This window comes from Neoarius graeffei, chromosome 13 (assembly GCF_027579695.1).
Source record: "Neoarius graeffei isolate fNeoGra1 chromosome 13, fNeoGra1.pri, whole genome shotgun sequence".
In the NCBI taxonomy this organism is placed as follows: domain Eukaryota; kingdom Metazoa; phylum Chordata; class Actinopteri; order Siluriformes; family Ariidae; genus Neoarius; species Neoarius graeffei.
Window position 1 is genome coordinate 14,295,507 of NC_083581.1, and position 14,788 is coordinate 14,310,294.

At 40.5% G+C, this 14,788-nt stretch overlaps 1 protein-coding gene across 1 annotated transcript in view; it reads right to left on the minus strand.

The window, feature by feature from the left end:
• Positions 1-14,531, minus strand: part of cavin2a (caveolae associated protein 2a) — a 30,097-nt gene extending 15,566 nt beyond the window's left edge. Inside the window, exon 1 of the mRNA XM_060937296.1 lies at positions 13,808-14,531. Within this exon, the coding sequence (XP_060793279.1) occupies positions 13,808-14,329 (522 nt within the window). The 5' untranslated portion in view covers positions 14,330-14,531. The remainder of the gene's footprint in view (positions 1-13,807) is intronic.
• Between the last annotated feature and the right edge of the window lie 257 nt (positions 14,532-14,788).

Genomic DNA, 14,788 nt, shown 5'->3' on the forward strand with positions numbered 1-14,788 from the left:
AGTAACTCCTCTTCACACCACTCTGTCAATTAATAATAATAATAATAATAATAAGTTCAATTTATATAGCGCCTTTCTCACACCCAAGGTCACTTTACAATTAAGGGGGAAAGAAAGGAGTCCACCAAAAGAGGATCAGGATGTAATTCCAATGGCGTAGCTACCCACAGTCCCACCAAAAGGCGCACAAAGATAAATACCACACGGTCTGCACAGCTGCTGTGACGCCACTGGGCAACATCACTCGGAACACTGTGCCATGGGTCCACAAAGTGAGCACAGAAGCACCGCGACACAGAGCAGTCGTATGTCCCAAACCACCTGCGCAGCCATCACGATGCCACTGGGCAACATCGCTTGGAACAACGCGCCAAGCACAGAAGCGCTGCTGCACAGAGCATTGGACAACCCTGATGTTAAAAGAGCAATGAGCTCACTGCAGTCCATAGCGAGGAGCACAGGCATCACCCATGGTGGACCAAGGCCTTAAAAAACCGAGGCCCAAAACTGGGTCTGGAGCTACGCCACAACCAGTAAACAAAACATTCAAACAAAAAAACCAAACATATACACAAAAAGAAAAAACAACAAAAGGGGGAAAATAAATTAATTTTTATTAATTAAAATACTCTCAACCGGAAACGGAAGTGAAAACTACTCCTATGAAATAGTGAAAACTATTACTCCTTACATAGCAGTTATTATAGTGTGTTCTTAATTCATATTTGTCAATTTTCATTAAAACACTGTTTAATTTTCAATTTAAATCAGTTGCATTTCAATGTAAAATTTTTAATTGCTACAATGTCAGTGTTTTCATATTCATCACTCTCAGAATAAAAGATTAAATTAAGACTAAATTACATCCCTGGAGTGATATAGTAGTGCTCTTTAAAGCCTTATGCCTTATAAATAAGTCTTAAAATACACAATACACCCACTTTTCCAGGTGAAAGCTCCTACATGCTAAAGGCGTCACAGCTTCGTATCTTTTTTATCTACTGAGACGGTTTAACCGCTGTGTTTTGGAGCCGATTCATTTTTATTTTATCTCTCAACCGAAATGTGTTTTCACAGTTTTGGTATTTGTACACGGTAATGCATGAGTTAGATTTATGGTGTTGTGTCATGTTTAAGGAAAGGGTTGTTCATTTACGAATCCATTGGTGGCAGGCAGCTGAGTCACTATCTCCAGAGCAGGATAGGAATCCTCCAGCTTCTCTCTGGCCACTCTGCTGAAAGGCTGGGCTATATTAAGTACACAGTGAGTCATGCTAATTACACTACCTCAAAGAAAGTCACCTTTGTATGTGTGTGTGTGTGTGGTTTGACATACTGCTCTTTTGGTGCTTTGAGCAAATTATTGGAAATAAATTAACCTTGCTATAGATCACTTTGGATAAACACTGCTGTATTGATTGTGTTTAATAAATAAACTTATTAATAGATTACAACTTTCAGGACTTTTATATGAAATTAAAATCATCCAGCAGCCCAGAGGGAACGATTAAATCACGTCAGCCATACACCAAATATTGAAGATGTAATCATAACAAATTATTCTAGCAGTTTGTTTAAAATAAATAAATAAATAAATAAATAAAAATATGATTGTGATGTCTGATTTCAGTGACGTTGCATTGAGATCATGGGTTTAAAGTGCATATCATGGGTAAATTCAGGAGCAAGATCAATGCAATTCTTCTATTTTATATTAAACTTTGGTCAAATATCTGTCACATTTTGCATTTTGTGCAATTTTTTTTACCTTGTGCAATACCAGAAAAATTCAGTTGAAATCAAGCCATTTGAGGCGAATTCGTCCGCCTCTGAAAAAACTTGGCATTTGGATTTCCTGGCAAACATTGATTTTCGTGACGTCGCGTGCGGAACGCCTCCTTCTGAATCCTACATTGGCACTGGTTTGTTTATAAGAAAACGACCTGGTGGTTTTCTGCAAATTTCTTCAATGTTATCACGTAATTATTAAAATGGTTAACAGATGTATCGTAGGAGGGTGTAGCAACACCAATCTTGATGGGATTAGTACTCATCGTTTTCCAAAAGACCGGACAATGAGAGAGAAATGGGAACGCTTCGTGTGAGGCCCCCGAAGCCGAGGACCCAAGCAGAGCTGAGAAAAAGACCAAGAAAATCGGCGATTCACAAATTGACTGTTGCCAGGGTAAGAAATAAGAGAGACTATACTCTAAATTAGGTGTTCCTGTGTTTGTGTGGTACATGGATAATGTTATTTATTGACACACACAAAAGTAAACAACACGAAAGTGCTGGGCGATAATACACTTACTTAGATTAGATTAGATTAGATTAGATTAGATTAGATAGAACTTTATTGATCCCTTTGGGAGGGTTCCCTCAGGGAAATTAAAAAGATACAGTCCACAGCCTGGTAAAAAGCAGCCAAAGTAGCGTGTTTAAAGTCCCCAGAAATGATCATAAATGCCTCAGGGTGCTGTGTCTGCAGCCTTGCTGTGACAGAGTGAATCCCCTCACATGCAGCGGCTGCATCTGCCCTTGGAGGGATGTAAACACAGATGGTGATGCTAGCAGCTCCAAGTCTGGGCAACATAAGACTGTCTTTACGGAGGAATGTCCCGGGTTACACCAGTGGTTGTTCACGTAAATGATGAGTGCCCCACCTTTGCCTTTCCCGCATGCTTTAGTGTCTCTGTCGGCTCTCACAGCAGTGAATCCCCGCAGGTCCACGTTAGCATTCAGTACAAGGTGTGTTAGCCATGTCTCCATAAAAATAAATAAATTTAAATCTGCTGGTTGTTCAGTGCGGATAGCTCGTCGACCTTATTCGGCAGCAAGTTCACATTCTCCATGATAACGGAGGGAATGGATGGTTTGTAGCGCCGCCGGTTGTCCGCTAGCCTAGCCTTTAGCTTAGCCCCGGCTTTGCAGTCCCTGGGTTTCCTCCTCAGCTCGGCCGGGATGAGGTGTCGTATCCCGGCTTGTCCCATTGTTTTCAGGGCCAGCAGCTCCTCTCTTGAATAAGCAAGAAAACTGGCTCCTGGTTGCATGTTAAAGTTAAAAATATCCATGGGATATGAAGAAAAACACACTATGTCTTCGTAAGAAGAGCAGAAAAGTAAAAAGGTGGAAAAAAAGAGGTTTAAAGATCTAAAAACTACAGAGCTACTGGAGAGGCAGCCGTCTCACACAGAGCCCAAGGTCACATTTTCTTTCCATTTTACTTCACATGTATCAAGAGATCTGCGTGTCAGAGCTTGAGCTCTTGGGACCTGTCAAACACATTAAATGTATATACAATCCTGCTTAGCCGATTCCATGTGTGTAGCTTATGAAATATTTCTCCTACAGTAGCCAGTACTCTTCTAAATGAAGAAATATATAAATACATAATAGTAATTAGAAAAAATATGATTTATGTAACAATAGATAGATTAGCATTGATACATGAATCCATGGGTTTAGAAGCTGAAGCTGACAATTCCATATTTCAATGCAAAATCGCTAGCTGCTAAACTTGGTCTACACAGGCTGTGCACTGAAACCGTGCAAGCTCTCTCAGCCTGCTGGCAGTTCCGCAGGTGATGTCACGAATCTGGCTCCAGACTCCCTTGGGATTTTTCCAGACGCGTTTTGTTATTTTATTTTTTTCTGCTGTAGACAGATGGCCTTGTGCAAAATTACCCTTCTGGATGAGTGTGTAAAGGGACATACTTTCATATAAAAAAAAGAAATTTGTCGGATATGCACTTTAACCCGAGCTCGTTGTAGCAACCGAAAATATCTCAGCGTGTCTGAAAATTCACCTCCAATTTAACTCTAAATCACAAAAACAGGGCTGTTTTCAGCCTTTTAGCAAATGCGTGACTAGCGCTCATAATATAGACCTCTAGATTAATAATCGATCCCTGAATAAACACACAATGTGCATTAATGTTTGCTTTGTTGTATTCTCACTTGATATCTTTCTACCTAACTGCCGAAAGGCATGAGATAAGACTGAGATAAGGAAAAGAGCTGACGAATCTCAATCGGTTAAATGAGATCAGGTCTGAGCAGGGAGACTTTTTTTTTTACACCACTTTATTTTTTCCATGATTTTTGCCTCTCCCCTTAGCTATCTGGCATGCTCTTCTGCAATCTATCGCTTCCCTTAGTGCTCCTGCACACTCACACTCTCCTTAATCTTCACCTAGTGCTACAGAGCATTCCATGTTTCTTTATTTAACTCTTCCTATCAATTTGTTTTTTTTTTCTTTCCGAGTGTGCTTTCTTTTTCCATTTAACGTTTCACTGGAGCCACTTACAGTAACATCCTCCCCCCACCCGGTCTCTGTCTCTCAAGGGTGAAACCCAGCTTTGCCTTGGAGCTCTGGGAGTGAGATAAGACGTAGCCAAGCACAAACAAATTGTTGAGAGCATAGAAATGAACACTCATACACCCTGTATGTAAAACCTGGAATTATGAATGGTACCAAAAGAGCTCAGTATAATTTCAACACTCCAAAAGAGTCTGATCGAGTGAAAGAAACATATATTGTCCATCCATCCATCCATCCATCCATCCATCCATCCATCCATCTATCTGTGTTCAATTCCAGAAATCTTGATTAGCAGGTTATTTGAAATGCCAAGTTGTAATGCTCTGCTGAACTGTACTGCGTTCTGAGAAATTTAATCCAACATTAACTCTAACTGTGGGTTCTGTAAAGCTAAACAAATTGAACATGCAACAAAAACAGACTTGCATACTTAAAATGAACATTTTTTCATTTAAAATGATGTATCCCTTACAAATTCTCACTGTATGAGAATACAGTATACTGTGTGCTCGAGTGCATTTCGTGGTCAGCCGTTGCATGTTTTTGTACAAACTTGTCGACTCGTCTGAACGTGTTTTGATAGTCTCTGCCTTGTTGCAGTAACAGACATGATAGGATGTTCTCATAAACAGAAGCTATCAGAGAACTTCCTTTTATAGCGACTCAGAGGAGTCATCAACATTCCCACAATTTACATCCTTCGTTGTGACTTAATTGCCAAGCAGTCAAATTACAACTAGCAACAAACTATCATCAAAGGCAACACACACCCACAGAACATACCATAACAACCTGATCAGCTGGTCCCAGAGGTTGCAGTTTGACACAACAATGGTTAAATACAAAACATGCAATGTAACTGTTCAACTAAAAACCTGTGATTTACAAAAGCTTATAAGTTTATAAGCTGGGTGCGATTTGCTGGGGGGGATGGGGGGATCATCCCCCCCCTCTGGTTTTTATCTCTGCTGAAAAAAAATCCTTGGGGACAACCCCGTCAATAAAACAAACAAACAAACAAACAAACAAACCAAAAAAAAAGTTGACATGACAGGCATGTTGTGACACAGTTTTCTATGGTCTACATTGCACTCACTTTCAAAATGACCCGAAGTGGCAGCTTTGATGTTCACAAACGTCTCCAGCAAATAGATACATTGTAGATAATAACAATATATTTGCATTCTCATAGAACGCAAAGATATTGTTATTATCTACAATGTATCAATGTATCTGCAGGGATGCAAACAGCGCGCCTTTTGGCGGATGTCGCCTTTTTCACGGCCGATTTTTTTTTTTAGGGGGGGCGTTGGAGTGTCTGATTATAATTTCAAAGTAAATTCTATATTAAAATTACTAAATAAGCAAATCCGTTACAGTCCATGAAACAGGAAGTATAAGGATGAGAAAAAAAAAACAGTTTAAATTGGAAAGCTGCGCACAATGTGAACTGCGCCATCAGAGCAAACTGTTCATTTAGTATTCATGTATTTTAGTGATTTTCGAGTCACTGTCCATTTAATCCGGAGGGAGAGAAACATCACAGCAACGCGACAAGCAATGCGAACTTTGTTGTTAGTGTTCGTGTATTTAGTCAGAGAGATAGGAAGATGAATTTACTGTACAATCTCTGGTTTAGTGTTCGTTTTCATTTAGTGTTATTCATTTGATATCATCGGATGTTATTGAGCTGTTAGCCTATTGTTACCTTAATTTTGTGACCTTTCATGATTTAAAAAAAAACATCCCCCCTTCTGTTTTTTTGACAAATCGCACCCTGTTTATAAGTGTTATTCTGTCTCGAAGAGTGGATCGGGGTTGTCACTGTCACCTCACAGCAAGAAGGTTCTGGGTTCAAACCTTACAGCTGTAAGGAGTTTGCATGTCCTCCTCGTACCTGTGTGGGTTTCCTCCAAGTGCTCCGGTTTCCTCCCACAGTCTAAAGACATGCAGTTTAGGTCAACTGCCTACTCTAAATCCCCAACAGGTGTGAATGTGATGGTTGTTCTGTGTTAGCTCTGTGATAGTTTGGTGACCTGCCCAAGGTGAACCCCACCTCTCACCCAGAGTCAGCTGGGATTGGCTCCAGCTTCCTCACGACCCTGATGGATAAGCGCTATAGGTAATGAATGGATAGAGTGGATCATTTTATCCTGTAAATACATGATTAGCCATTTTTAAATAGCAAAATAGACCAAAAATTTGTAATCAAGTATATTAAATGAATGAAAAAGAACTCTATATTACTTTTCAACATGATCTCAATAAAAAAAAAAATCACACAAAATCAATCATGTGAGGGTGAGGTGGACAGATTTTATGAAATTTCATATGGATGAACCTTTAGGTCAAATCTTACCCTTTGAGTTAATGAATCGGTTTAGGGATTGACTGCATTGTTTGGACCATTTTGGACCAATGTAGTGTTTCTGCAAGCGTTTTACTCCAAAAATGACACAATATTTGACTTTACTGCAGGACTCAGTGCACACAAAAACACAAAATCCTTCTATAGTCATTAACACTCATTTGTTTTTCTCAAATTTTACACGTTGTAAAAAAATAAAACATCACTCACTGTAACAATGTAAATGTTCTACTACAATGTGTAAAGCTTTGCTAGTTTTTTTATCACAGGATATGGAATTCAGTTTGCACTTAATTCCATAACCTCATCTCATCTCATCTCATTATCTCTAGCCGCTTTATCCTTCTACAGGGTCGCAGGCAAGCTGGAGCCTATCCCAGCTGACTACGGGCGAAAGGCGGGGTACACCCTGGACAAGTCGCCAGGTCATCACAGGGCTGACACATAGGCACAGACAACCATTCACACTCACATTCACACCTACGGTCAATTTAGAGTCACCGGTTAACCTAACCTGCATGTCTTTGGACTGTGGGGGAAACCGGAGCACCCGGAGGAAACCCACGCGGACACGGGGAGAACATGCAAACTCCACACAGAAAGGCCCTCGCCGGCCACGGGGCTCGAACCCAGGACCTTCTTGCTGTGAGGTGACAGCGCTAACCACTACACCACCGTGCCGCCCTAATTCCATAACCTGTGATGAAAAAAAAAAACCTAGCAAATTTGCATCATTTGAAAGAAAAGCACTAATCTTTGCAGGTTAGTGCTTTTCTTTCAAATGATGCAAATTTGCTGGAATAATGTAATAATAATGTAACTCATTTATACATCCTATAATATAAGCAGTAACATCTTATAAATCACCAATAATTTGAATGTGCAAAATGGACTGGTGTTGCATCCAGGTGTATTACATCCATTATTCTGAGGACAGACTCCAGATCTACTACAAGCCCAGACCACCATAAAGTGAAACAGATGCATGTTTATGTTTAAAGGCAGAATAGAGTGATGTGTTCAACACACAAAACACAGAAAATAGAAATATAAGAAGGAAGCAAGCGTGCAGGATTATCAGGACAAATGTGAACAAACAGACAGAAATGAAGGTCCAGTTTGATGTGACACTCTGAACAAATCTTTAGGGCTCATTAGAGCATGTTAATGAGAATGACAGACCTGTCACTCAACACACACACTCGCGCGTGCACACACACCCTTTCTTTTTGTTTTAAACTCACATTCTACCTCGAAGTGCATGCAGAGTACACTGACCTATACTTACATTAGCCACAAAGAAAATGGGAAAAAATACCACAGCAGTCTTTATTTCTTTGAGGCACAAACTGGATGCTGAATGAAAAACACAACTATGTGCAAAAATACATCTCAGACCAGCTTATTTTCAAGGAACAATGACTTCCAGTTAAAAGTCTAACTGTGTCTTAAGTGTCTCTTCTACAGTGCAGATGGATGGTGGTTCTGACAGAGACAGTTGTTTGGTTTGGACATAATTTCATCAAATATTTTATAAAATATAATCAGAACACACATGAACCTGCTGTATGATAAGCCACAAAACTGCTGTGCATGACTTTCCATTTCCATTTGTAGTCTTTCACCAAGTGCGACATTAACACACCTGATAATGCCACACCTGGTCTGGTATTGCAAGAATAGAAGTGTATGCAAGTCACAGTTTTCCCAACTGTGTACAGTAGCTCAAGACACACCCCAATGATAACAGTGACGACAAGCAGAGCTTTACAACATGGCTTTTATGGACTTTCAACGTTATGCTGTTTTGTAATTAACTAATTGGTTCATAAGAATAATTAAATATTGGATAGATTATGTTGAGTTTTTTTATGCAACACTGACGAGATACAACTATCTAGAAACCTTTACCAGCACTGGTCATTGTTCTGACTAGACTCTAGTGTTGGCTTTAGCACCAACTCTGACCAAGCCTATGATATTATGATACTAAACTAGAAAGGCACTCGGGAGAGTCCATACCTCCACTAAGCCACATAGCATATTATCCATCCATCCATTATCCATAACTGCTTATCCTTTGCAGGGTAAAGCTGGAGCCTATCCCAGTTGACTATGGGTGAGAGGTGGGGTATGCCCTGGACAAGTCGCCAGGTCATCGCAGGGCTGACACATAGAGACAAACAACCATTCACACTTACATTCACACCTACGGTCAATTTAGAGCCACCAATTAGCCTAACCTGCATGTCTTTGGACTATGGGGGAGACCAGAGCGCCCAAAAGAAACGCACACAGACATGAGGAGAACATGCAAATTCCACACAGAAAGGCCCCCGTCAGCCACTGGGCTTGAACCCAGGACCTTCTTGCTGTGAGGCAACAGTGCTAACCACTACACCACCGTGCTGCCCATACAGAGTGTATTATCGACATCAAAATCAAATCACTTGAACTGAGGATAATACAAAAGCTTTCCACCAAATTTCATCCAAATCCATTCATGACTTTTTGAGTTATGTTGAGAAAAACAAAAAACAAACAAAAAAAATCCTGACTCCACATACATACAGTGGTGCTTGAAAGTTTGTGAACCCTTTAGAATTTTCTATATTTCTGCAAAACTATGACCTAAAACATCATCAGATTTTCACACAAGTCCTAAAACTAGATAAAGAGAACCCAGGTAAACAAATGAGACAAAAATATTATACTTGGTCATTTATTTATTGAGGAAAATGATCCAATATTACATATCTGTGAGTGGCAAAAGTATGTGAACCTCTAGGATTAGCAGTTAATTTGAAGGTGAAATTAGAGTCAGATGTTTTCAATCAATGGGATGACAATCAGGTGTGAGTGGCCACCCTGTTTTATTTAAAGAACAGGGATCTATCAAAGTCTGATCTTCACAACACATGTTTGTGGAAGTGTACAAACGTGTTGTGAAGATCAGACTTTGATAGATCCCTGTTCTTTAAATAAAACAGGGTGCCCACTCACACCTGATTGTCATCCCATTGATTGAAAACATCTGACTCTAATTTCACCTTCAAATGAAATTAATTCACCTGACTCTAATTTCACCTTCAAATGAACCTCCTTCATGAACAAAGGAGATTTCTGAGGACCTCAGAAAAAGTGTTGTTGATGCTCATCAGGCTGGAAAAGGTTACAAAACTATCTCTAAAGAATTTGGACTCCACCAGTCCACAGTCAGATTGTGTACAAATGGAGGAAATTCAAGACTATTGCTACCCTCCCCAGGAGTAGTTGACCAACAAAGATCACTCCAAGAGCAAGGTGTGTAATAGTCGGCGAGGTCACAAAGGACCCCAGGGTAACTTCTAAGCAACTGAAGGCCTCTCTCACATTGGCTAATGTTAATGTTCATGAGTCCACCATCAGGAGAACACTGAACAACAATGGTGTGCATGGCAGGGTTGCAAGGAGAAAGCCACTGCTCTCCAAAAAGAACATTGCTGCTCGTCTGCAGTTTGCTAAAGATCACGTGGACAAGCCAGAAGGCTACTGGAAAAATGTTTTGTGGACGGATGAGACCAAAATAGACCTTTTTGGTTTAAATGAGAAGCATTATGTGTTGGAGAGAGGAAAACACTGCATTCCAGCATAAGAGCCTTATCCCATCTGTGAAACATGGTGGGGGTAGTATCATGGTTTGGGCCTGTTTTGCTGCATCTGGGCCAGGACGGCTTGCCATCCTTGATGGAACAATGAATTCTGAATTATACCAGCGAATTCTAAAGGAAAATGTCAGGACATCTGTCCATGAACTGAATCTCAAGAGAAGGTGGGTCATGCAGCAAGACAATGACCCTAAGTTGTTCTACCAAAGAATGGTTAAAGAAGAATAAAGTTAATGTTTTGGAATGGTCAAGTCAAAGTCCTGACCTTAATCCAATCGAAATGCTGTGGAAAGACCTGAAGCGAGCAGTTCATGTGAGGAAACCCACCAACATCCCAGAGTTGAAGCTGTTCTGTACGGAGGAATGGGCTAAAATTCCTCCAAGCTGGTGTGCAGGACTGATCAACAGTTACCGGAAATATTTATTTGCAGTTATTGCTGCGCAAGGGGTCACACCAGATACTGAAAGCAAAGGTTCACATACTTTTGCCACTCACAGATATGTAATATTGGATCATTTTCCTCAATAAATAAATGACCAAGTATAATATTTTTGTCTCATTTGTTTAACTGGGTTCTCTTTATCTACTTTTTGGACTCGTGTGAAAATCTGATGATGTTTTAGGTCATATTTATGCAGAAATATAGAAAATTCTAAAGGGTTCACAAGCTTTCAAGCACCACTGTATCTGGATTTGCACCAAAATATAATCAATTGTTCCTTGGCCCATGGCTCACCTTATCTCCAAATTTCATCAAAATCCATTCACTACTTTTTGAGTTACATTGGGAACCAACCAAACGGAGGTGAAGACATAACCTCCTCCAACACAGTTGGTGTAGGGAATAAAACCTTTCATTACAGCAGTGGTGTCCAACTGCAGTTCTGCAGAGCCAGAGTGTAGCATACCACTGCTAATTAACTAATTAGTTTAATTGGAAATTTTTGAGAAATTAAAAAAAAATCTCAAAATGGACGCTGGGTTCAGGACAGGTACTGGGTGTCCTTTCGTGCTTTCAGACTGGAGGAACTTTTTCATAGTTCTTAGAACTGTTGGAGGACATTTGCACTTGTTTTTGTGTCCACATTGCAGGAACTGAGAGTGATCGCAGTGTTTAGAAAGCTGTTTTGAAGGACTTTTTTAGGTTCTACTTCAGGGTAGGTAGCAAGAGGAACCATGAATGATGTAAGTCTATGTCGATTGGTTGAACACGAGCCAATGCAGCACAGTGCAGCCACCATTTTAAAAAATCCATGTCAAACATTAGCCATGTAAACAACACCTCTTAACCTTAGTGTTAAAAAAATGAAGAAAAAAAAACATGGACAAATGGAACAACAGAGAAGTTCAGGCTTTGTTGAGTGTACATTATATGCGATAGATGAGGTACAGCGTGATTTTGATGCATCTGAGTGAAATATAAAAATCTTCACTTGCATTTCCTGCTAACATTACACTAGTAACCCAGCTTATGTCACTTCAGTGATCCTACTGGTAATGTGAATGCAAACAGGAAAAAAAGCACTAGAATGTGTGTAGTTCTTGGGGGAGATCCCCAGTGGGCAGTTCCTCTCAATAAGTCCCTAAAACTATTTGGTCTGAAAGAGCTTCTTGATTTCCCTGGTGCATTTGGAGTCTTCCCCTCATTATCACACTGTTATCTAAGCTTGACTAAAATCAGCTTAAGTCTAAGAACATGGACTAGTCATGGCAATAAACTGCAAAGAATTTAGATTGCGTTCATAAAGATATGGTAGTGGTGGTGGTTATATTACATTTGGTAAATATTTTCTAAACTTGCAGAAGACTTGAAATAATAATTTCTAAGTAATTGCAGAATCTTATTTCCTGCTGTATTATCCATGAAATGTGCAAATACTCCAGCCTGCAGCGATGCAGCTCCTGCATGTCCATACAGGCTCTAACATGGCTGTTAGTGGATGCGTTTAATATCAGAGGCTCTAGAAACTCCATCTGTTCTCACAGAGAGCTGTGCAGGAATTCATAAACGCCAGGGGTGATAAACTGTGAGCAACCTCACCCTTTGCTTCCCGCCTTCTGAATTGAATTATAGCATTTAGCACGATTGCCACTTTTAAACACTCTGAAACCCAGGTTTAGGTGCAATTTACAGGCAAACTACGTTCACTCTGGAAATGAGAAATTAAATACCAAGAAAAACCTTTGAGTATGCAATAATGAAGAAAACAGTGATTATCACAGCAACAGAAAGTAGCTTAGATAAACTCAGACAATAGACACCATCAACCACCTGAGACAACAACTCAAGAAATACAGTAGATGGTGAGTTTCTGGAACATTCTTTGGTAAGATCAAGGTTAAACTGGTGCTTCATGCATAAGCCTTAAGCAACTAAATCATGCTATTAAATTTTTTATGAAACAATGTGTAAGTATGAGCCAGTGATGTAATGTGCATACTGACAGCTACTCCAACGCTGCTGGATATTTTTGTACTGCTCAAAACGCTTGCATGCTCCCACATGAAAAAGAGTCATTATGTTAACATGCTTATCAGCTAGTAGCTAACCCCAAGGCAGTAGGATGGACTGGAGAGGCAAAGCTTGCTGTTTGCAGTGCAGATCAACACAATCCACCCTTTAAAATAAAGATAAATAGTATAACACATAAAAAAAAACATAGTGCATTAAACATACAACACACCTCTCTTTTGGATTACAAGGGTTAGGACAAACCAAACACACCCATTATGCTGCTAAGCTGGTTGAGGGAGCACACCTTACATCTGCAATTTCAGTTAGTCATTTTCAGTTAGAGAAAGTGCAACGCAAACACACCATGGCTATTCATTCATTTTAGCAAAGATGAAGATGATGAATGTGAGAGCTGTGGAAAGGCTGTTACTGTAATCAACTCTCTTTGGGACTCAAACGCATATACACACTACTGTATTCGATTCTCTTGGACACACACACATACACACACACACCTGCTGCTGTTCACATATATAGCCATCCGTTTTGGTTCATTCAACCTTTACCACTTAATTCTTTTTAAATTGTAATTTCTATTTGTTTGTTTGTTTATTTGTTGGTTGGTTGTACCTTTCCAAGCTAATTTTAGGCTGCTCACAGTATTATACACCAGTCAACACTATCTATGCTTTTTTAATACATTCCTATATAAAATGAATTTATTCATATAAAATATTCTCCTTTTGCTGCTATCTTATACATGGATTTTTTGCTGCACCAACCACGCATCCAACCCTTTTGCTCTGTTAAACGAAAATCACACGCATTTTGGACTGGTCTGGCTAAGGTAATAATTAGTTTTTTGGTCTCTCTCACATGGCCTCCATGTCCTTCACTACTCCTAATTGTGTACTTGTTCACATCTGCGATGAGGAAGATCCCCAAGCATGAGAGTGTTTCTTTCCATAAGCTGAATACCCAGAGTTATGCGAATGAGTAGGAACCAGAACTTACCTGGAAAATGAGCACCTTGAAGTGATTCCTCTTGAGCAGATGTGCATGGTTGGTTTCCAGACGCTTGACCTGGCCACTCTGGCGATCGAGACGTTCACGCACTTCTTTGACGTAGTTGCCAGTCTTGCGTGAGCGTTCGAGCAGCTTGTTGACACCACCAGAGGTAGATGCATGGCTCTTGCTTAGGCGAGTCAAGTCAGCCTGCACGGCCCGCACAGTGCCCTCCAGGTCAGCCTGGCGTTTCTCCATGCGCCGTTGGTTCTCCTGCACAGCCTCAATCATCACCACCAGCTGGTCAAGCAGTGCCACCACAGTGATGGCACTCACCTGGTTTCCGGTGCCTGCTGGGCTGGTCGGAGTTTTGGAACTCAGGCGGGTGAGTGTGTGAGTCGGGGAGGTAGGACTTGAACTGGGGAGGAAGAGGTCCTGGGCATCCACCGCTGGAGCAGTGAAGGAATCAGAGTTTGTTGGAGCAGGCAGGGTGGATGAACTTTGATCAGCTCGAGCAGCATCTTCACACATTTTGGAGGATTTGGTCAAAGTCTGGCTCCTATTTTAAAAGGTTTCTGAGCTGAAGTTTCAGATGGAGGTGTAACGGCTCCTGCTTCACCTGTGAATTCTATGTGGATGTGTAGAAAGCCTGGCTGCTTCTATTTCAGTTGCTCTGTCACATGGACGTGCTTCGCTGCCTCCCACAACGTCTCCTGAACACAACAACATTCCCGACACACCGCTTAAAAACTCCCCACACACCCAGAGGAGGAGCCAGGTTGCCTAGTAGCTAACCCGGCCCATTGGTCTAAAGCAAACAAGCAAGCTTTACACAAGTCAGTGTGTGTGTGTGTGTGTGTGTGTGTGTAATACAGTGTGATTGTGATGTTTTGTTTCTTAGCAGATAATATAATGATTTCCACTGCATATGCACTAACCAGACCAAAAATACATAGTTCTATGTGCTTGTGTTTTTACCTTTATTGTTCT